The sequence below is a fragment of the Zonotrichia albicollis genome, chromosome 4 (genome assembly GCF_047830755.1).
Source record: "Zonotrichia albicollis isolate bZonAlb1 chromosome 4, bZonAlb1.hap1, whole genome shotgun sequence".
Lineage (NCBI taxonomy): Eukaryota > Metazoa > Chordata > Aves > Passeriformes > Passerellidae > Zonotrichia > Zonotrichia albicollis.
Genome location: NC_133822.1, coordinates 3314230 through 3337922, shown reverse-complemented (window position 1 = coordinate 3337922; position 23693 = coordinate 3314230). Strand labels below are relative to the sequence as shown.

Here is a 23693-nt window from a genome sequence, read left to right as displayed (position 1 = left end):
ATGAAGGCTGAAGTTACAGGGATGATCTCCTGATCCATCCTGGCAGTTCCCATGTGTGCACCAACCCTTTCCTGTGCTGTCAACAGGGACTTGAAACACATTCACACCTAAAGCACAGAGATGTCCACACCTCTGGGAAATGATGGGACCTCTGTATGCTCTGTCTCTGGGTCTCAGTGACAAATCTCCTCTCCCTCCTTCAATCACTGTCTGTATAAAATATGTATTTCTAGATAATGGTGAAAAGCTGTTGATTCTGCTCCTCAGAGCATCGCACTTCTGATTGAGTGGGCAATGCTGCTTGTCACCTCTCAGATCCCAGAGGAGCTGCAAGGCAGGGCTTGTTTCAGCCACAGACCACAAGGCTGAGCTGGGTTCTATCTCCCTTGGAGCCCAGGGAGTTCAGCTCCAGAGGAAAAGCCTCATGTGCAAACCAAGGACTCCCAGGTTCACTGGGGAAAACTCTCCCATGCAGAAGATGACCGCAAATAGAGGATTGTATTGGCAGCATGAGAAAGATGTCCTTTGAATCCAGATTTAAAGTGACAGCTCTTTTTTAGGTATCCCAAGTCAAAGGGATGTCCTTTAACTGGGCTGTTCAGACTGGGACAAGCTGAAGAAATTGGCTTTGTCACAGGCGCTTCCATTCTTGTGAGAGGTGGAACCAAGTCTGAAAAAAAAACATAAGGTCTGGAGCACGAGTCCTGTGAGGAGTGGCTGAAAGAGCTGGAACTGTTTAGCCTGGAGAAAAGGAGGGTCAGGACGACCTCATTGCTCCTGACAACTCCCTGAAAAGAGGTTGTGGTGAGGTGGGGTCTGTGCCTTCTCCAGGTAACCGCCCCCAGGAGAAGAGCAAATGGCCTCAAGCTGTACCAGGGGAGGCTCAGGTTGGATATTAGGAAAAACTTTCATCAGTGAAAGAGTGGTTAAGCATTGGAAGAGGCACTGGTTGACATTGGAAGAGTGTTGCAGACATCTTTCATGAAAATTCCTTTCCTGAGGATTTTTCCTTCTGAGAAGCTAAGAGGCCTCAGGAACAAATTGTAAACCATGGTTATCTGCTGCTGTGGAATGCAACAGGTGCATCTGTGATTGGTCTCATGTGGTTGTTTCTAATTAATGGCCAATCACAGTCAGCTGGCTTGGACAGAGAGTCCAAGACAGAAGCTTTTGTTATGATTCCTTCTTATTCTATTCATAAATAGCCTTCTGATGAAATCCTTTCTTCTATTCTTTTAGTATAGTTTTAATATAATATATATCATAAAATAATAAATCAGCCTTCTGAAACATGGAGTCAGATCCTTATCTCTTCCCTCATCCAAAAACCCCCGTGAACACCATCACAGAAGAGGCCCAAGGCAGTGGTGGAGTCACCATCTCCAGAAGTGTCCAAAACACAAGTAGAAGTGGCACTTCATGATATGGTTCAGTGAGCACAGGAGTATTTGGTCAAAGGTTGGACTTGATCTTCTTAGAGGCTTTTTCCAGCTTTAATCATTTTATGATTCTATGTAAACAGCTTTTAATAATTACACAGGTAATAACAGAACCACTCTTATCTCTGAGGCACAGAGAGGGCTGAACTGAGGAAAAAAAAAAACAAAACAAGGAGATACCTCCTCCTTCCCCAGGGATAGCACAAGCCCTGGTGACTGTCTATCTTTAAAAAGGTCAGGTTAAGTCATCACCCCCCTGTCCCTCATCTCCACAGATCCCCCAGTACCACTGGGGGCAGTGAAAACCTCTGATAAGTCAGATTTCACCCTTTTATAAAAGATCTGTTCATGGCTTGTAGAGTGGGTGGGATATTTGCTCCCCAAGGGCAGCCTCTTCATAATCCTGCCTCCAGCAAAGGCAAACCCCTGCACCCACTCACTGAGGCTCTCCAAATGTTAATTTATTCCAGCACTAAAGTGTGTTCTGTCATGAGCACACAGGTAGTGACTGCACTGCTGAGATGGCAGCACTGTCATTCACACTTGCCTGCCTCAGATAAAATCAGATTTGGGCAAAGGCTGATGTAGTACTGACTGTTTCACATCAGATTTTAAATAACAACAGCCACTGCCTTTTTCACCAGCCTCTCTTACAGAGACACCCATGGGTGGCAAAGATTGGTGGGAGGAGATGATTGATAAATCACAGGGGGCTCAGAGCTCACAGAATCACAGAATAAAGAGACCTTCAAGATCATCAAGTCCAACCCATGCCCTAAACACCTTAACTGAGGTGCCAAGAGTTCTCTGCAGGGCTTGGGGCCCTAAAAACACCAGCTTTGACTTGTGCTTTGGAACAGCCAAGCCCAAAATGAACCTCCTCTTGCTGTAATGATCAGGGAAGTGCAGGTAAGCAATAGACCAGCAAGAAGTTGTTTTTGGAAGTCTCTGGAGGAAAAACAAACTCTTCCTCTTGTTCCAGATTTCATTTTTAATGATGTAAGGGAATGAAGGTTGCTGTCCCACTGCCCTTTCCCCCAGAGGCTTGAGACAACCCCTGGGAGTGTCTGTAAATCTGAAGGGTTGTGCAAAGGCAGCAGTGGTGTCTGAGTCTTGGGTTTCTGTGATTGGAATGACCCTGAGGTATTAAAAGTCTTTTTTCTCAGCCCTGTGACTGAAGAAGTCATCGAGATTCCTTGGCTCTGTCCAGCAGGTTGGGTTGTGGCAGTCCCTGCCCTTGGGGTGGTGTTGGATTTTTATACTAACTACCTGTACTTTATTTACAATAATTTTCCAACACCTATCACCTATGTTAGACAGTCTGTCTCTACTCTAAACCAATCCAGAAGTGCCACCATCACAGCAGAAGATGGAGGATAAGAAGAAGGACAAGGCATGTCCAGATTCCTCCATCTTGCCTCTTGAACCCCCATTCTAAATCCCCAAAATTCTACTTTTTCACCCTGTGAAAAATTCACTATCATTCTACTCAAACTCTTGTGGCTTGTAACTCCTCACACAAAGTTGGTAATTGTTTCCATGGGCTAAAAATCAAAGGCACAGGTGTTTGTGACTCTGTGCCAAGGTCTCTGAGCCTCTTGCCATGGTCTGGAGTCCTCCAGGGCAGCCAGAGGAATGTCCTGGGTTCTGACATCTGAGGTGACCTCAGGTGGGGCTGCACAAAGAGGACACTGAGCATACCTGAAAACCCTGAGTTGGTTATTGGTGTATTCATTGTTCTTCTCCAGGGCTTTGGCCCTCAAGGAGCCCCATTCTGCACAGAAGGAAAAGTAAAGGGCCCAGACAGCAAAAGGATAAGGGAAAGTAATGGTGTCATGCTCAAAGCCTTGCAGGAGCTAGCATCACCTGCCTCCAGCTTCTCACCCATCCCAACAAGTGATTGGAACTGCTCTCCCTTCAGGACTGGAAGGGAAATCCCATCCTTTCCCAGCATGAAGCAGATGAGAAGGAATCCCAGCTCTGTCATCCTGTCCTTTCTCCTGAGTTATGGTACCTCTCTTTAATCAGGAGGAATTTACAGAGCTGCTCCCCTCCCAACCCCACACCAAATTTCAGATATAAATATGCACAGTAGAGGGAAATGGTTGGAAGGAGGAAGAAACGCAGGAGGAAGAAATTACACTTGTAGATGAAAAATATAACCAGTACTACCTGTATAATAACTCATTGAACATGTACGGGTGAACATGTCCCACTCAAACTGCAGGCCTCCATTGCAGGGCAAGTGCCATTACCCACCACAATCCCTCATTGCCCCCATTCTTTTTGTGGATTTAAAGCTCCTCACGAGCATCTGTGAATCAGCCAGGTATGATAGCTCAAGTAATCCTGCACACCCACAGGAATAAGTATAAACAGTGAGTTCTTCATGTAAAAGTAGCTCCTCCTCCCACCCCCATCCCAAGCAGCAAACTTCCCAAGGCCACGAATTCCACTGAAATCAGCCAGGATTCCATGCTGAATAACCAGATTCCTTCCCTGGGATCTGGTTGCCAGCATTTTCAATCACAATGCCAACAACACAGCAGGAACACCACACTAAATTTGGCCTGCACACTGGCTGGTAGCATCCTGCACTCCTGCCCGGTGTCCCAAAGAGGCTCCAGCCTCTCCAAAAACTCCAGTTAGAGCCAAATTATTCAGTGCTACACCTTCCTGTGTCTGTGGCAGATGCAGCCACAGTTTGGGTGGGGATGGAGAACAATGCAGCAGCAACTCCTTGTCCAGCAGCCAGCAGGACAAAACAACTCTGGGGGTGGTTCCTGTCCCTTGAGCTCTGTGCCCCTGGTGTCACAATATTACAAAAGTATGTAAATGCCATGGGTTTATGGCATAAAAACCCCGAGGTCGACAACAAAGCACATCCTTGTGGGAAATGGTGGAATTCGTGAGCAGCCTGATGTCCACAGCAGGATGGAGCTGAAAGGTTTATAAAGCAGCATGAGCTGCTGGAGTTCCTTACCTGCTTCTCAGACATGATGTAGAGGTGCTCGTGGTCCATGGAGAAGGCCATGTCCCGGAGGATGGGGCCAGTGTCCACCACCTGCACGATCTCGTACTCCAGCGTGTTCTTGGTGGTGCCATCCACACGGATCTGTGCAGCAACAGCAAGACACAGGCACAACATGAGCATCTTTTCCCTCCTCCCACTGAAAACAAATAATTACAGAACACAGAATGATTTCTGTTGAAATGAACCTTAAAGATCATCGCATTCCAAACCTCCTGCCATGGGCAAGGACCACTTCCACCATCACAGGCAGTTCCAAGCCCTGTCTAACCTGGCCTTGGGCACTGCCAGGGATCCAGGGGCAGCCACAGCTTCTCTGGGAAGCCTTCTCTCTCACTGCACTCACAGTAATAAAAATCTACTGATAATATATACACAAAATTATATATATATATGTATATATATATTGACATAAATAAAATTTATATTTATTCTAAATTTATATTTATATTCATAGGGTATATATGGTTATTTATATTTATAGTTATAGGATTTTTATATTTTGTATATTTTATATATTTATTTTTATATGTAATTATATATTATATATGGACATTATATTATATGCATGTTATATATTATCATAAATATATGTATATATGCATAGATATATAATATATATTATAATACAATATATCTAATATATATTGTATATTTATTTATATGTATATTTATTTATATATACACATATCTATCTATATACATATATATTAGATATGTGTATATATAGATAGGTGTATATATATATAAAGGAATAAATATACAATATATATTTTATAAATATACAAAATAATCACTAGATAAATGTATTGTGCTCTAGGTCTTTCAGACAACAACCACTGTCAACAAAAAGTGAACTTTTCCCAGCCTCCCTACCAAAAGCACAGAGCAGATTTCATCACTTCTGCTGGTCCCATCAACACAAGAGCACTGTAAGAACGATGCAGATCCTGCTGGCTTTTATCTGGCACTGTCACTGTGCTCCTGTCACCGCCTGGACAAATCCACCACGCTCAAAATGATGGCAGTGAGGGAAGGATCTGTGGTGGTGATTAGCAGGAGATAAAAAAACCACACAAATCTGCAGGAGTGACTCACTGGAATGCCACTCAGATAATATTATTGCTCTTATTGCTAATGTTCCACGGGGCAATTTATTATTGCAGGGTGTTCAGTGCAACACAGACTATTTCTCTTGCTGATTGCATATATCAGGTGTTGAAATCAGTCCTGCACCAGTGCGGCACCTTATGATCCCAGACACCTCTCATAACAGGGTGTCACTTAGGGACATCAATAACTGGGATTATGAGGAGGAACCAGACAAACAGTCCCTGTCTGTCCCTGACAGTGATCCAGTGATGCAGAAGAAAATGCAAAAAATTACAGACTTTTCTTTGCCTGCTTAAAAACAATTGCTAGAGTTTGGGCTCAAAAGCAGCTGGAGAAGGTTTGCAATTCCTTTCAATATAGAACAAGTCATGATAAAATAGCTGTTCTCAGGAGTTCTCCTGAACTCCTGAAGCAGCGAACCCCACAGCCATGTTTCAGAGTTTCATGTTTCCACATGTTTCATGGAACATGTTTCATGTTTCCACATTCCTTATCTCCCTCTATTTCCCATGTGTTGCCTTTCACTTTCTGAAAATATTCCATCCTGCAGCAACACAAACACCACAGTACCTTTCCCTAAAAGAAACAAAGCTGTAGGAAATCTTCATCCTGCCCCACATTATAATCTCCATTCCTTCCTGACCAAAGATTCCCAGCCTGCAGTTGGATAGCTGAGCAAAAAGCACCCTTCCCATCCAAAGGAAAATAACAAGCTGTGGAGAACTTATGGTGTCAAGACCTGTTCCCACTATTCCCTGGCACAGTCCTTGAGCTTGCTCCTTCTGTATCAACCTCTCAGCCAAGAAACTGAGCCTGAATCATCTTCTGTATTGGAAAGTCAAAGAGAAGGGAACAGAGGGAATGATAAAGGGTCTGGGAAGTCTGTATGAGGAAAGGACAGTACTGATATACAGATTGTTATCTTTGTCCTTCCTTGATGTGCTCACCTGCTGTGGGACAACAAAGGAATATTATTTCCCCAGGAAAGATAAGGAAAATGAAGCAGAATGGATTTAGAGGGGCTCTCTCTGCCAGCAAAGGGTGTGGAGGGTGCTCAGGGATGCTCAGATCCTGCATGTTATCCATCAGACTCCCCAGAAGTGGGAGCACGTGCTGGCCTTGGCTGCTGGGCTGCCCCAATGACAGGGGAGGATTTGCAGTTAATTTGTCATCTTGATGGAGCTGCTGATGAGAGCAGCACACATCCAACATCAGCTCACACAGAGGTCAGGGCATAAAGTCCAGCACTGAGCACCCCTGATGCACCAAGGGGTCAGGGACTGAATCCCAGCACTGAACATCACTGAAACACAAAGAATTCAGGCCTGAATCCCAGCACTGAACATCCCAGAAACACAAAGAATTCAGAGCCTAAAGCCCAGCACTGAACATCTCTGAAACACAAAGAATTTGAGGTCTGAAGCCCAGGACTGAACATCCCTGACACACAAAGAATTCAGGGCCTGAAGCCCAGGAATGAACTTCCCTAAAACACAAGGAATTCACAGTCTGACATCCAGTACTGAACATCCCTGAACAACCAATGGGATCATGGCCTAAAGCCTAGCACTGAACATCCCAGAAACACAAAGAATTTTCAGGGTCTGAAGCCTGAACATCACTGAAACACAAGAATTCAGGGTCTGAAGCCCAGGGCTGAACATCCCTGACTCCCAGCAGCTCTGGCTGCCTGGGAGCAGGGAGCTCACTCATTTCTGTGGTTCCTCATAGGTAAATTCAGCTCCTCTGAGTCCTTCCTTCTTGAAAATGGACCCTGATGTAAATCACCCATGAGGTCAAGGGCAAAGATGCCAAGAGGCTTGGGCTGAGTCATTCCCCTTAGGCCAGGCAGAGGAAAGGAAGGAGGCAGGAGGAGCTGCAGGCTGAGAAGCACAGGAGGCTCCCTGTTGGGGCTCTGCTCCAAGCACACCAAATACCTCCAGAGCAGGAGCCCTTCCTCTTTCCCTCTGAGGCTTTCCAGCTCCAAGTTCTCCCTCTCAGAGAGCTTTTTCTGCTGTCTCCACTCTGCCTCCCCTCAGTCCCTCGTGGCTTCTCATTCCCGTCACAGCATCCTCGCTCTCTGCTGATCCCTGTGCTAAACAAACCTCACATCTCCACTTTGACCTTGATTTTCTAGCACCACCGTGGTCAGATCTGCAGGCTGCCAGATATGTAAGCAGCCAATTATCACCCCAGGGCTCAGTCACTGTCCTCAGCCTTTGCCAGGCCCCATTAGAGGGGAAAGAGCATGGAGATGCAAGAGGCAGGCTGGAGAGGAGTTAACAAACCATGGAGACAGGAGGCACAGCCCCCAGGGATCTCCCCTGTGCATTTGATGCAGGTAAAAGATTGCAGAGGCTTCACACCAGGAATGCAGAGCTACTCGGAAGTGATTTAACAGCTATTGCTGGCCTAATAGCCTGAAAAGTCATTATTTGGCAGAGGGGGAGGGAGGGAAGGAGGGACAGGGCTCATTGTGCTGTACATGTGCAAATACACACACGTGTCACACACCCACAGCCCAACAGCTCTAAGTGCAGAAAGCACTCTCTCTATTAAATCTAATAGCTAATAAAAAGGAAAATTCAGAAAAAGGCCAAAAAATCTGTCAGACACCAACCCACGCTGCACAGCCTGTGGCAGCAGTGAGGTGATTATTGGAGACTGCAGCCACAAGAGTAGCCCTTAACTCCAACCATCCCTTTACCTGTCTTAAACACTCTTTCTTGTGTTGGACCCCAGGCACAGAACCCTGAGGATCTCCACCTTCCCTGCTCTTGCTCTTCACAGACAACACAACTGGATTTTCTCTTAGAGATTTATTCCTGGCTCCAAGGCTCCTGCTAGAACCAGGGCACTTGGGCTGTTGAAAAAAATCAGAGAAGAGTCTCTGAAGGAAAAATGCGAAGATTCTTATCAAACCTTGCAGGTGGTCACCACTAAAGTCAGGGAGCCAGAGACAATCTCTGCTTGGAAACACAAGTTTCCAGCTGCAGGGAATCTGAAGAACTTATCACCCATTCCCTCTGCCCCTGCTCTTCTCTGCTGGCATCAACCCCAAGCCCCACCTGAAGTTGGGGTGCTGGCATGGATGGAGTTTTCTTCTGACTGAATAATGGGCATTCCCATATTCAAGATGTTTTTTGGAGGCTGTGGGAGATGAGAACCTGGCTAAGAGCCCAGTTGGGATTGCTTCTGGGAGCTGCCTGTGAACTATGAGCTCCTTAGCAAGGAAAGAGGGAAGGGGACAATAAGTGACAGAGGGGGTTCCAGGACCACGTGTGAGTCTCAAAATGCCCAGTCCACCACAACCCACAGTTCACAAACACTCTCATCATCCACCTGCTCCCACTCCCTGAATGTCTGTCCTGGACATGCCCACCCCTCAGAGCCCCAGATGCTCAGCTGTCGCAGACATCTTTTATGAAAAAATCCTTTCCTTAGGATTTTTCCTCCTGAGACGCTGAAAGGCCTCAGGAACAAAATGTAAACAATTATTATCTGCTGCTGTGGAATGCAACAGGTGGATCTGTGATTGGCCCATGTTGGTTGTTTCTAATTAATGGCCAATCCCAGTCAGCTGGCTCAGACTCTCTGTCCGAGACAGAAGTTTTTGTTATTCATTCTTTGTTATTCTATTCTTAGCCAGCCTTCTGATTAAATCCTTTCTTCTATCCTTTTAGTATAGTTTTAATATAATATATATCATAAAATAATAAATCAAGCCTTCTGAAACATGGAGTCAGATCCTCATCTCTTCCCTCAGCCTGAGACCCCTGTGAACACTGTCACACTCAGCTCAGCTCCCTTGTCCTCCTTTAACCCAGGACATGTGCGAGGGCCCAGCACTCTCAGGCTGCACATTAATCCTTCTCTTCCTGGAAGGCTTCACTCCCTGGGCTTGGCTGCTATTAAAACATCAGCGTGATGCTTCCCGAAGGTCAACTACCAAGGGACCCATTCTGGCAGCTGTTTGTTTGTTTGTCTGAACATTATCTAGGGCTGGCTGTTTATTTACATCCATTGAAGTATCAGACAATAAATATCCTCTCCCAGTAGCAAACAGATGCTTGCACTCGAATGTTCTGGCTTCAAAACGATCTCCTTAATGAGCAAACAACACCATTAATCTTTAAAGACACAGGCTCCGGCCTTCTCTGAGCTCCCACCCTGGCCATGGCTACACCCACAGGCATCCCTGGCAAGCAGCCCACGGGTCTGGTAGATGAAAGAAGGTAAAAGATACCTTCCATCCCTTGGCTGGTGGTTTTCAGCCTTATCTGGGCCTCCCCAGCTGCTGAGGGATCCACAGGAGGCTGATGCTCAAGGACAGTTTCCCCAGCAAGTTGGTGGCAGATGCCTCAATCACACTTCTAAGAGGGGCATGGAGGTTGGTATCATGTAGTTATCAAAGAGAGGGACGCAATAACCCTCTCCAAATCATGGGGATGGACTCAAAATTGTCAAGGAAAGAGCAGTGGGATTGGGGGACAAAAGGAATTGGTGGCAGCAAGCACGTGGTGCCTTTGCTGGAAGATAAATCATGATTGTGGCAAAAAAGAAAATATTTTTAGGCTCAGCAGAGGAACAGAAACACCTGCCTTCCAGAGAGGGCCACATACATCTGTTAGCACCTCTATTCTTTCCTATAAAGGGACATTTCCTGCTAAACCCATCCACACAGATGTACTTCAGGAGCTTTACTCCAGGCCCATCAAAGCCTGATCCTGTAAACTGAATCAGTGTTTGGAGCATGTTAACATGGCCCAGTTTTGGTTTATTCAAGAAAAAGGCACTGGCACAGGTTGCTCAGAGAGGTTTTTGATGTCCCATCCTAGGAAATGTTCAAGGCCAGGTTGGATGGGACTTGGAGCCTGATCTAGTGCAATGTGTCCTTTCAATATTATCTTCAGACTCACTTCAGAAACACACTCCCAACCCAATCTCCTGCTGCAACCTCACTTCTATTTTATTTGTCCAAGCAGCTTGGACTGGTCTCTGGCAGCAAAATAAAAAGAAAGGATAATTTCCACTGTGCCAACTGGGCTTAGCTGTTTCCTGCTCTTCTAAAACCATCAGTCCTGGTCTACCAGAGTTAAAATAAGGTCCTCTTCAATTAATATCTCTGTATAAAGCACCTTAAAACGATCCAGAACTGCTGGAAGCGTGGTGGGGAGCAGATCACAATGACCAGCCAGGCAGGCAGCAGGAGCAGACGCTGGGTGGATGAGAGTCATTACAAATAATTAAACCAATAACTAAGCAGAAGAGGAGCTTGGTGAACCATGGCACGCTCGGCCAAGCCATCCCTCCCCACCACTCTGCTTTTTGTGCAGTGTCAGCAGCCCCTGGGCTGATGAAGTTCCAGGGAATTCATCGCGTCCTGCTCCAGTGCTTCCAGCCGCTCTCACTCAAGTCACGCTGGCGCCTTCTTTTGGCCATAAAACTGCCCCAGTTCTCCCGGGAGGGGTGTCCTGGTTTAGGGCAAATTTGGTAGAGAATCTCCAAAGGGGGACTCTCCAGAAAGCAAACCCACACAACCCCTCCCCTCAACCAGTTTGGGAAGGATTCCTCGGAGAGAAGTAGAAAGAACCTGTTTATGTAACAGGCACAGCATCCCCAACACATAAAATGAAAAATACCAGATGACACCACTCTTTCACCACTCTGAAAAAGATGACAAATTCAGAAAGTCTCTCTGGGGGTGGTCACTCTGTTATCAGTCCCTCTGGCACTGGGGCAGCTGCTGCCCAGAGCAGGCCTCAGTAGGCCACAAGGTGCAAACTCTCAGTGTTTGCCAGGCTCCAGTCCAGAGCAGGTTCAAGCTGGTTCAAAAAAGAACAGGAGAAACAGTCCAGGAACAAATTTGGACTGTTTAGCTAAACTAACTAATAAGCAGAAGCAAGAGCAAGAGAGCAAAGCAAAAAGCCCAGCAAAAAGCAAAAGCAGCACTATGTACTGCCCCATCTGTGTTCCACCAGCCATGGGGGAGAAGCTGATAAGAAAATCCAAACAAAACTTTCTCTCTTCAGAGCCAGTCTTAAAGGCACAGAACATAATATCGAACATAATCAGAACACATGAATGGGGATATAAGCATCATAAGGTCCCCCTAGGACAAGGGGATTAAATGGGCTGCCAGGAAGATTGCAAGGGTGGATTTCAAAGGGAAAATCCTTCAGGTCGTGGAATCAGGCCCTGCTACTTCTGCCAGGGTGCAAGGGAGCAACCACAACTGTGGTACTGCCTTGGAAAGTAGGAAAAACATTTTGGGCAGGGAAAGCAAGAGGTGAGAGGACAAGCTTTGTCCCCGTCCTCTGAGGCAGCCTTCCTTTGCTGTCCCTGCCTCTCCTTCTTGCAGGGCACCTCACTGAAATCACCATCATCATTTCTCACTATTGGATTAAGGATCTGCAAACACCATTTCCAGGGCATCCAAGCAGTCCTGGAGCCCAGCACATCAATCCAAGCTGCTCTGAGAAGGACCCAGCCAGAGCCTTACGACTGCACAGGGGCCACTAATACTTCATTGCTTTTCCAATAGCAGTTCCTCCCTGTTTTATGAACCTAATGTTCCCCAGAGGATGCCAGGACTGCTGGCTGCTGTTCCTGGCATGGAGAGGGAGAAAGGACACAGCAAACATGAGCTCATGTTTGGCCCTTCTGCTGATCACCTTTTCCTGCTTTTCCATTGATTTGGGTCTCATTATGGAGCTCTATTGATCTCAGCAAAGACAGGGAAGGGGCTGGTGACACTCCATGTTCTGCCCATTTCCCTCCTTTTTCCAGTAAAATAATCTGTTCTAATTTGCCTAAAGCCTATTAACAGGAGATCAATTCCTAATAGAACATGGCATTTCAATAGCCCTGTCTATCCACAGATCCTAAAGACCTTTAGAAACACTAATTGAAAAAGCAAGGCATGAGGTATCCTTAACTCTTGCCTCAGCCAGCAGCTCTCTCTCTACTCCTGTACACGTGTTTTAAAGTGCTGTGTGCCTGGACCATGCCAGCCCATCCAAACACAGATCTCAGAGCACCTCCAGCCATGTGGACACCAGGAAATCCTGGTGTGTACAGTGTTCTTGAAGCTTCTGCTCTCAGTGCTGTCCAGAACCCCAAGTACCATGACAGGAGCCATTCTGTGCAGAGGGGAGAGCTGATCTGGACAGAAGAGTCATGGAATCATGGGATGGTTTGGGTGGGAAGTTACCTTAAAGACAGTCCAGTTTCCCCCCTACTATAACAGGGACACCTCCCACTATTCCAGGGTGCTCCATGCCCTGTCCAACCTGGCCTGGGACACTGCCAGGGATCCAGGGGCAGCCACAGCTTCTCTGGGCACCCTGTGCCAGGGCCTCTCCACCCTCACAGTAAGGAATTTCCTCCTAATATCTAATCTAAATCTCTCCTCTTTTACTTTAAAAGAGTTCCTCTTTGTCCTGTCTCTATCACCCAGTAAAAGTCACTGTCCCAAAATGTAGGTGCACCTGAGTATACCCCACAAAACAGAAGGGACAGCAAAGCAGGTTGGCCTTGCAATCCCATGAGGTTCCTGGTTTGTAGTTCCTTTGTCCAGGAGTTCTCATGTGACAGAATCACAGGATCACTAAGGCTGGAAAAGACCTTCAACATCATCAAATCCAATCCAACAGAACAAATCTTTTTGTCAGCAAACAAGGCTTGTTTGCTGCACCTACAGCACAGCAACAGCCAGGGAGAATGGTTCTTCCTCAGCTCTCCCCCAGGGCCTTTTCTCCCAGCAGTAACACAAGGTTTTGAAGAAGACAGCTTTCCTAGAATAACTGCTGGCTAATCCTGATCATCTGCAGGCACTGCAGTGTAATCCCCACCCCAGGTCAGGGGGCACAGGGCCTGCACTGGGCAGGGCCACAGGGTTTAATCCTTGCACTGGAGTCACCCACTGACCTCTGGTGTAATCCTGGAAAATTGGGTCAAACATAGCTGGGCCTGGCTGCTGGATAGGAGGAGATCACCCTGCAGAGCCAGCACAGAGGGCAGAGAGGGCTCCTGCTTCAGGAGGCCCAAGAGAAACAGGAGACAAGATGCTGGTGGTATCTGCTTTGTTTTCTGAGGACTTGTGGGTCATGGATTCATAGACTGGTTTGGGTTGGAAGGGATCTTAAAGCTCAGCTCATTCCACCCCCTACCATGGGCAAGGATGCCTCTGACTACACCAGGTTCCTCCGAGCCCTGTCCAACCTGGCCTTAGACACTTCCAGGGATCCAGGGACAGCCACAGCTTCTCTGAGCAAGTTGTGCTAGAGCCTGCCCACCTTCACAGGGAAGAATTTCTCCTTAATATCCAATCTAAATCTACACTTTGTCAGCTTAAAGCCACTTTCTTTGGGCCAGAGGTTCCTTCAAGCCCAAAGACAAATTCCCAGCTGACAGAAATCCCCTTTTTTCCAGTCTACAGCACAGGACTGCTGCCCCATCCCAATTAACATTTATTGCAAGACATACTCCTGGCTGCAACGGAGTTACGAATTAAATTAGACAAAGTGAAAGAATTGCTGTCACCTTATTGCAGGGGCTCCATACCTTCTTAGCATTTCAGCAGCTCCTCAGAGCACTGACACTCTCTCCTTCACAAAAAAGCCAACTGACTCCAATTCCCTTCTCAACCCCACCCCACTCTTTTATAGCACTCTTCTTCTCACTGGTTACAGCTGTGGCCTGTTAAAGTCAGGCTTGTTCCTAATCTTTGATAATTGGCCCAGCTGCAGCTCCTTAGGGGTAAGATTACTTTCTACACTATCTTTATTTTCTTATATTCTATCCCCCTACAAAGAATTACTTTCTCTTCAATTCCTTCATTCTGGGCTTGGACATCACCTAACACAGTGAGGGCTTCTGACTGCTGCTCCCAGCACCATAAAAATTAACAATTACAGCTTGAAGTGTACCTGAACTGCAGGGCTCACCCCACAGTGAAACAGCAGAGGGAAGGGAAGGACATGAGCAGGTCCCTGTCCCCCAGCAGGGAGAGCTGTCAGGTATGTGCAGCTCTCACAAGCAGGAGCCCCTTGACAGATGACATCATTTTTGAGAGCGTGGTTTACACGCGCTCCCCCGGCGCTCCCTGATTGATAAATTAGACACTCATGAGCCATGTGCTAATCAATGCAAATCATTAGTTTGTAACAACACAAGGCAAGCTCGGCACAGCTCATTTTTCAAGGTAATGGCCTGCCAAGCATCCGTGTTCAGCTCTGAGCCCTGCCAGGCAATCCATTATGGAGCTGCTGGCACTCACCTATGGCACCAGGCTGAATGAGGCCTCTGCAGTCCAGTCCCCACCAAAGGCTGTGAGCAGTGCAAGGGCTCCAAACCTGCTCTTCCTCCTCCTCCTCCTCAGCTCCTGGCTCTGCTGAAGCATCCAGACATTTGGGGTGGACTTGTTCCCACAGACCCTGTGGTGCCTCAGGTTTAGCTTTTATATTTTTCAGATTCTGTTCTCTAATGCATCAAGTTTTAGCTTTTCTAATTTTCACATTCTGTGCTGCTTTTAGCGTCTGAGCTTCATATTATGGATGGTGAGCTCTGTGCACAGAGCAGGGAGACAAAACAATTCCTTCTCTAGCAAGGACAAATTGTCACTGTCATATTTTCTGAAAAATCTCTTTGCCCAGGATTTCTTCTCCTGGGAAGCTGAGAAGCCTCAGAGAAAAAGGAAAACAATATTATCTCATTTGCTTCTCCTGGGTTTTGCTGCTTGGGAATGTGGTTGGAAATTGTTTATCCAACAGGTGATTTTTCATTGGTTTCATGTGAATTGTTTTGATTCATTGGCCAATCAGTGCCAAGCTGTGTCAGAACTCTGGAGAGAGTCACAAGTTCTCATTCATTATTATGTTTTAGCCTTCTGTCTGTATTCTTTCTGTATTCTTTAGTATAGTGTAGTATAGCATTCTTTAATATAATATCATAAAATAATAGATTAGCCTTCTGAGAACATGGAGTCAGATTCATCATTTCTGCCTTCATCGTGAGGACCCGGCAAATACCACAACAAATGCCCCAAATCTCAGCCCAGGAGCACAAACACCGTGGGCTGCAGAGAGAAAAACAAGCAGGGTTGGACTGCCTGGGCTGAAGCTGGGATGGGACAATGAACTGCAAGGTGCAAATGGAGCAGAACTGATCCCAGGGAGAGACCCCGGGAGCGCTCGTGCATTTTGGGGCCGTTTTGGTTCATCTTGGGTGCAGCCCTGGCTGGGCTCTGGTGCTGCCCAAGGTGCATCCATGGAGGAGATCCTTTGAATGAATCTCTGCTTTATTCTGGAACTCTGCCCAGCCTCTGTTCTAGCTCAGTCTTCTCAAGGCATCACCTGGACATTTGTTCTCCACTTACCCCAACCCTGCAACCTAAAATTAAAGTTATTTAAGCCTGAAAAACTGTGCTCTGTCCTCTATTAGTGGAAAATGAAGGTGGGTATTCAAGGTGTTGACCTGCAGGTGTGTCCTAGGGAACTCCATGCTGGCATCAGTGGCATCGCTAAAGGACAATGTCTGCATCAAGCTGTGCCTGGCCAAATAAAGAGGCCATTGGAATGCTCCAGTCACCAGATTTAACACCCAAATTTCTGGTCTCAGGCTCTTACGAGCTCTGTCCAGCTGCGTGAGTGCTTTGAGGGAATGAAACTCCATCAGGGAAGGATATGCCACCACTGACCATCCAGTAGAAAAGGACAAGTGTGGGATAATTCTGCTTCTGCACCACAGGAGCCCATCCAGGCTCTGTGCCTGCCTCCCAAGCTCTGCAGGATTTCAGTCCCACTGGCAACACAGCTGTCTCTTCATCCATGGGTCGTTCTCAGGCACAAATCCTGCCATGGGTGCTCTGCAGAGCCACTCCAGGTCCATCATGGAAAATAAAGATTCTCTGTTTGACATTCCTAGAGGTAAAGTTCAGGTCTCACAGAGAGGGTCCTGCTGCTGGATGTTTGTATTTATGATCCCAGTGAATAATCTCAAAGGTCACCCCAATGCCACTCAGGTGCTTCTGTTTCTCCCAAACTGGTGGAATTTCTTTTAAAAGACCAATATTTTGGGAACTTGCTAACTTTTAAATATTTATGTCTGTTATTGCCATCACTCCTGGTTCTTCATAAAGAGACTGCTTTGGGTCACAGTGGTTTTGATTGGGATTAAGGGAACAATGATGAAAAAAAAGCATGAAAATTAAATTTTTTCATGTGAGAGCATGGATGACAGCTCGTGAGCTGCAAAAACCAAAATGCTCCCTCAAATCTGGTCAGCTCTTCAGCAGGGCTCAAAGCCTAGATAAAAATAATTCAGACAAGTTGCAACACCAGAGAAACTCAGAGTTTTGCCTCAGAAATTTCACCCAGTGTGTGTGAACAGGACTGACCAGACACAACGATCCCAACGCAGCTGGCCCGGAGCACAAACCCTTCTGTGGGACAGCTCAAAAACCCAGGCAGGGAGTAATATGGCATGGAATGAAGACAGATGCACCACAAGACAGGCTGGATGATGAATGCAAGCCCTTTATAAGTGTCTGTTCACGGGGCTGAGGGACCAGACTTGGGCAGGGATGAGCTCATCCCGATGGGAACACGCTGACCCCGAGGGTTGGGAGCCATGGGGAGGGGGGTCCAGGGCAGCACCACAAAGGGTCCTTTGAGTGTGGCCAGACAGGGAGAGCTTGGAGACACCCACGGATCCTCACCACACTGTGCCACTTGAGAGGGAGCCAGCTGCCCTTTGGCAACGGGAGGGAAGAGTGGAGATGCGGGTATTTTCACGGAGACGCGGAAATTCTTGTGGAGATGCAGGCAGCAGGGCATACATCAGCACAGCAGTGTGAAAGGGTATCCAGCAGGTAAAACAGGGGGTGTGGAGGCACCAGGATCATCCAGGATCATCCTCCTGGCTCGAGGATGTGCTCACCAAGGAGTGATGGAGAGATGAGCACACACATGTGCTGACCAAAAATGAGAGAAAAACAGAATCATGGAATACTTGGTCTGGAGAGGACACCTCTAAAGGGCACCTGGTTCAACAGCCAGGGACATCTCCAACTGGATCAGGTTGCTCAGAGTCCTGTGTAGCCTGGCCTGGAATGATTCCAGGGAAGGTACATCCACCAGCTCTCTGTACAACGTGAGCCAGTTGTCAAAACTCCCTTATATCTCATCTAAATCATCCCTCCTTCAGGATAAAACCATCACCCCTTGTCCCATCACACCCAGCAGAGTCTGTGGAGACCACAGGCATTCCCCCAAAAGGAGCTGGGATAGATAACCCAGGGATAGATAACCCAAAGGGGGGCATTTCCACACCTCGGGTGGTGCAGGGCCCTGGGCAGCTCCAGGCGCCAGCGAGGGCAGCGAACTCAATCACAGCCTGTCACATTCAATCTTGGAGATAGAGAGACACATTTGCAATCTCCCTTCAAGCTTAAGAGAGGCAGACCAAAGCTCCTGCTTTGCTGAGGATTTGGGCACTTTCTGTTAAAAAAAAATAAAAATCAAAAGTCATATCCCAGAGATGATATCACCGGTCAAGTGAGATTGGCTGTTCTTGCACTGATATTTGTGTCAGATGCTGGTGCTAAATGGCTTCAGAATTGCAGAGTGATGGGCTGTGAGTGCATCACTGAGAACAGAGAAATCTGGGACCCACAGCTCTGTCCTCACTCCCTCACTCAGAACACTGGGTTTGGGTGGGTGTCACAGGAACAATTCCTGTCAGCAAAATGGGAACAGGTTATCTCCAGGGCCAGGGGAAAGGTGAACCTGCAAGAAAAGCTGTCCCCAGCCCCTCTTGTCAACTGACACCCCTGGGGCTAAGGTTGAGATAATGAGGGCACACATATCTCTGGGCCCCAGCCCCACTGACAGGCCTGTGCTCTGCAAAAAGGTTATTGTGATTCAATTGCTGACTCTTTCAGCTCCTGGGCTCCTCAATGCCAAGGTGACCTATTAAGAACTTAATATCAGATAAAAAAACCATCCCTCAAAGCTTTTTTAACCTTCATAATCTATGTTTATCCACAGAAAATAGAAGGAGGAGAGAAAAAGAGAAAGCGAATGCTTATCTTCCAATATTGCCTCAGATAAAAGGGAAGCACCATCTGGGGACAAAACCTCACATTTGACCTTTCTCCCCTCTCATGAAAGCAGCCAGAAAACTGATCCAGCACTGAAACATTGGACAAGGCCTCTTGCATTGACTTCCCATAGACTGAAGGATGCTCCCAATCTACCACAGGTTCTCTGATTTTGTGTCTGACACCTGACCAAGGAGGACTCTCTGCAGCCCAGCCCCAGCACAGACCTCCTTTCTCCCCATCCAGCCCCAAATGAGCAGCACTGACCACAGCAAGCCCCAGCTCTTCCATCAGCCAACCTCAGCAAAGGTCCTACTGAGGTCTTTGTGTCCCCAAAAACTCCTTTAGTGACCCAAATATGTCTCTCATGCTTTTTTTTCCTTGCAGGAACACCAGACTATTTGTTGGTTCTCTCCATTCAGAGAATCACAGACTGGGTTGTGTTGGAAGTGACCTCAAAGACCATTTCATTCCAACCCTTGAGGATTTAAAAGCCATGTAGATGTGGCCCTTGGGGACATGATTTAGTGGTGGTCTTAGGTTGGACTCCATGATCTTAGAGGTGTTTTCCAACCTTAACAACTCTATCATTGTATAATTTTAATTATTACCTCCAATAGTGCAAGAATGGCATATATCCCCAGACCCTTAATCACAAGGGTTCCTGGCACATCAATCAGAATTAACCAGAAGTGTATTCAAACCTCTTGATTGAATTATCCAAAACTAATTCAAATGAACTTAAAAATAACAGTGTGGCAGGCCCATTTTTAATGTCAGTAAATCACCAGCCAGGACCATCAGTGTGAAGCCCTTGTTCAGAGGGAAACAAAAGGTGGGAATCCAGGCTTTTTAAAACACCACCAGGGATGGTGACTGTGCAGAATCTTTGCTTCTTTTTTGTTAAGGCTGGGATTAAATGTAGATCTCATGAAATGAGATGGTATTTCTTGTTGGGACTCAGATGTTTATTAGTTCTTATCTCTGTCACAGTCACAAACCCTGAGTTCTACAGCACTTCACTCTAACAAACTAAAAATGGAGCCCCATCTTTCTCTCTACCAGGTCTTTTAAGGATAAACTGTCCAATTAAGAAATGATACCTGAATTATTTTCACTTTTAACCCAATAACCAACCACCCATGCCCACAATGGGAACTTTTTTAATCCAATTACACAAAACCACCCAAACCCATGGAGAAAAAGGTGAAGAACAAGGACCAACCCAAAACTCAAAACCTCCATCTTGTTTTATATCTATTCCTGTATTCTAAACCCTTAAACTCGGAGTTTCCCACCCTGTGATATCACACACTTCTGTTCAAACTGCACACCCAGTTCCAAACTGCAATCCCAGTTCCATCATTCCATTCTGGAAGCTTCTCCAGGCCTCAGGTCAGTGCAGGGTTCTCTTGGGGGTCAGTGCCTGGCAGCACAGAAATCTCAAATTCCCAGCACAGAAATCTCAGATTCTCAACAGGTGACTCCAGCTCCTCTCTGAGCAGACATTTCCAGTGCCCAATCACTCTTTCAGTGAAGAATTTTTTCTTGATTTCTAACCTAAACTTCCCCTGGCACATTTGGACAGCAGAATTTGGGGAAAATACTGCTTCCCTAAGACAATCACAGCACTGCACCAGGGTTCCCAAACTGGATATTTTCCCACTCTTTTGAACATTTCCATCAAGGAGGAGAACACACAGCAAGCTCAGCTGCACCTCTGGTGATGGGAAGGTGATGGAAGAAGAGCCTGGGCAGCACCTCCTGTCTCCACAGCCATCCCCTCTGTCCCGTGGGCAGGGAGGGACAGCAGGATCATGTCCCTCATAGAAACAGAGGGATCACTTTCCTCTGGGACCTCAGGGTAACCCGGGCAGTGAAACCCGACCCAAAGCCACTCTGACATCAGGTCGTGGCTGGAGACAAAGCAGGGTCAGGAGTTCAGCATCAATACAGCCAGTGCCAGCCAGGACACAAAAGCGCTGGGATCAGATGTACCTGAGAGGGCTGCTGGGGAGGGAGGGCATTGAGATGCATAATTACTGCTCCTTTCATCCCTGCTGCTCCTTCCCTCGTTCACACGGCTCTCCTGGCTGTGTGCTTGCACGGGCTGTGTCCCAGCAGGGTCCCCCCCACCAAAGCCATGCCAAAAAGGTGCTGGAAGGTGAGGGGTGTCAGAGCTGAACCTCCCCTGAAGGTTTCAGCACAACCACTCCTAAGAGTTACCAGGTGTATCCATGATCAGCTTTGTGGTGGAGAAAATCATGGAATCACAGGATGTTTTGGGCTGGGAGAGACATTAAAACTCATCCAGTTCCATTCCCAGGGGTCTTCAAGCCACATCCAGCCTGGCCTTGGGCACTGCAGGGATCAGGGGCAGCCCCAGCTGCTCTGGCAATGCCAGCCCAGGCAGGAATTGCTCATTGCCAAGATGCCACCCATGGCTGCCCTCTGGCAGTGGGAGCCATTCCCTGGGTGCTGTCCCTGCAGGCCTTGTCCCCAGTCCCTCTGCAGCTCTCCTGGAGCCCCTGCAGGCCCTGCCCTGTGCTGGCAGCTCTCCCTGGAGCCTTCCCTGCTCCAGGGGAACATTCCCAGCTCTCCCTGGAGCCTTCTCTCTCCAGGTGAGCACCCCCAGCTCTCCCAAGGTTACCCCACACCAGAGACTACAGTACATTCATGTGTGCTGATGACTGCAGCTAAAAAAAGGACTTTAAACCTCCAAAGTAGGAGTGACTCCTTTTCCTTGAAGTGCTGCCTTGAAGTGGGATAGTGCAGGTGTTTCATATTCCCAAAGTCTGAGGTATTTTGTACTGAAATCCTGAGTTAAAGAGACATAACATGCAAAACCCTGTGCATTGTGAGGTACACACTGACCTTACCCAAACAGCTTGAAATATCTGCAATATTGGGGATTCTCTGAAAAATCAACTTTTTACAGGAATTTTCATTTGCTCCCTCTTTCTCAAACCCTCATCTCCTTTTCAGGGAAAGCCTTCCACATTTCTGGCATTTTGTTGTGGTGAAATTAGATCAGTTCCACAAAACTTAAACAAAACAGAGCAACCCCAGGTTTGGAGATCATCACAATCCCTTGAGGGTGCTTCACAGAGCCCTGGGGGAAACTGATTGACAACTGCCTGGAGCTCTTTTGTTTTATTCTCTCTCTCCAGATCTGCCTCACAAGGCAGAAAAGGAGGAGAAAAAAGGTTTTTTAACAGGTATTAAACCAACCCTTCCCAAACTGCATCAAAAGTTTTCCTGGTCCACCGGAGATGGCAAAAAAGCAGCTCTGCCTCAACATCTGCTGCAAAAGGAGGGGAAGTGTTGCAGACATGTTTTATGAAAAATCCTTTCCTTAGGATTTTTCCTCCTGAGAAGCTGAAAAGCCTCAGGAACAAAATGTAAACATTGATTATCAGCTGCTGTGGAATGCAACAGGTGCATCTTTGATTGGCCCATGTTGGTTGTTTCTAATTAATGGCTAATCACAGCCCAGCTGGCTCGGACACAGAGCCGAGCCACAAACCTTTGTTATCATTCTTTCCTAATCTATTCTTAGCCAGCCTTGTGATGAAATCCTTTCTCCTTTTCTTTTAGTATAGTTTCAATGTAATATATATCATAAAATAATAAATCAGCCTTCTGAAACATGGAGTCAGATCCTCAACTCTTCCCTCATCCTAAGACCGCTGTGAACACGGTCACAGGGAAGGAGAAGGGGCTGGGGCTGGACTGCTGATTATTTTTGGAAAGGACCTACCCAAAATGCTCCTTTTTGGCCAGAGCTTCTCCACATGTGCAGCAGATGGCGCAGCTGCAGTGGCTGTCCCACTGCCACCTCTGTCCCCACTGTCCCCCTGCCAACCCCAGGACCATCCAAAGGCTGTCCCTCTGTCTGGGTGTCACAGACATCTTTCATGAAAAATCCTTTCCTTAGGATTTTTCCTCCTGAGAAGCTGAGAGACCTCAGGAACAAAATTCAAACAATGATTATCTGCTGCTGTGGAATGCAACAGGTGCATCTGTGATTGGTCTCGTGTGGTTGTTTCTAATTAATGGCCAATCACAGTCAGCTGGCTTGGGCAGAGAGTCCGAGACACAAGTCTTTGTTTTTCATTCTTTCCTCTTCTATTCTTAGCTAGCCTTCTGATGAAATCCTTTCTTCTATTCCTTTAGTATAGTTTTAATGTAATATATATAATAAAATAATAAATCAGCCTTCTGAAACATGGAGTCAACATTCTCATCTCTTCCCTCAACCTCAGACCCCTGTGAACACGGTCGTCACATCTGAGGGTCCCCTCCTGCCCTTTTTTGGCTGAGTCTGGCCCCAGCACTGGATTTTAGGACTCTCCAAGGAGTTCAGAGGGATGAAAAGCCACACCAGCTGTCCCAGACAGGGGGACAAGCCCACCAGGGATGCAGGAGACACAACTCCATCATGGATGTGCCATTAAAGCCCAGCTCGGTGCCTCCTGGGGCCCTGGCATCATTCACAGCCCTGAGCCCTGCAGCCCTTCCCAGGCTGTTTCAAACAGGCTGAGACAAAGGACAAGCCCCAAAAGGGACCATGGGGAGCAATCCAAGGCTGGCTCAGGTGCTTCATTTCCCCAGCAGGAGCGCAGAGCTGCATCCCTGGTGCAGGGCAGTGCCAGCCTGGGTGATGGAGGCCAGACCCCATCCAGCTGCCCCAGGAACCAGCAGCCATCCCCCTCCCACTGCCTGCACCCTCCTTCATTCATGGCAGGAGACTGGAGCTTCTCATCCTGCCCTTAATGGTTCCCCCTGGGCAGCTATTTCTGTTTCAGAATAAATGAACATTTTTCTGTGGGGCAGTGACAGAGGCAGGCAGTGTGAAGCCTTTTCTTTTTGGGGCTATCTATCTTTGCAGGCTTTGTTGTTTAAAGGGCCAAGCCTGCTCCCTCCACGACAATCAGCTGCTTCTCCTCTCATCTTCAAAGGCTGCAGCTAAAACTCATCACACTGCCAATTTTATCCCAGGCCAACA

The 23693-nt window shown here is 47.2% G+C and overlaps 1 protein-coding gene across 6 annotated transcripts in view; it reads right to left on the bottom strand.

The window, feature by feature from the left end:
• PLXNA4 (plexin A4) overlaps positions 1 to 23693 on the bottom strand; it is a 503567-nt gene that overhangs the window by 245112 nt on the left and 234762 nt on the right. For all 6 annotated transcript variants that reach the window (XM_074538671.1, XM_005493209.4, XM_074538674.1 and 3 more), the window contains exon 4: positions 4423 to 4554. In XM_074538671.1, coding sequence (XP_074394772.1) covers positions 4423 to 4554 — 132 coding nt within the window. The remainder of the gene's footprint in view (positions 1 to 4422; positions 4555 to 23693) is intronic.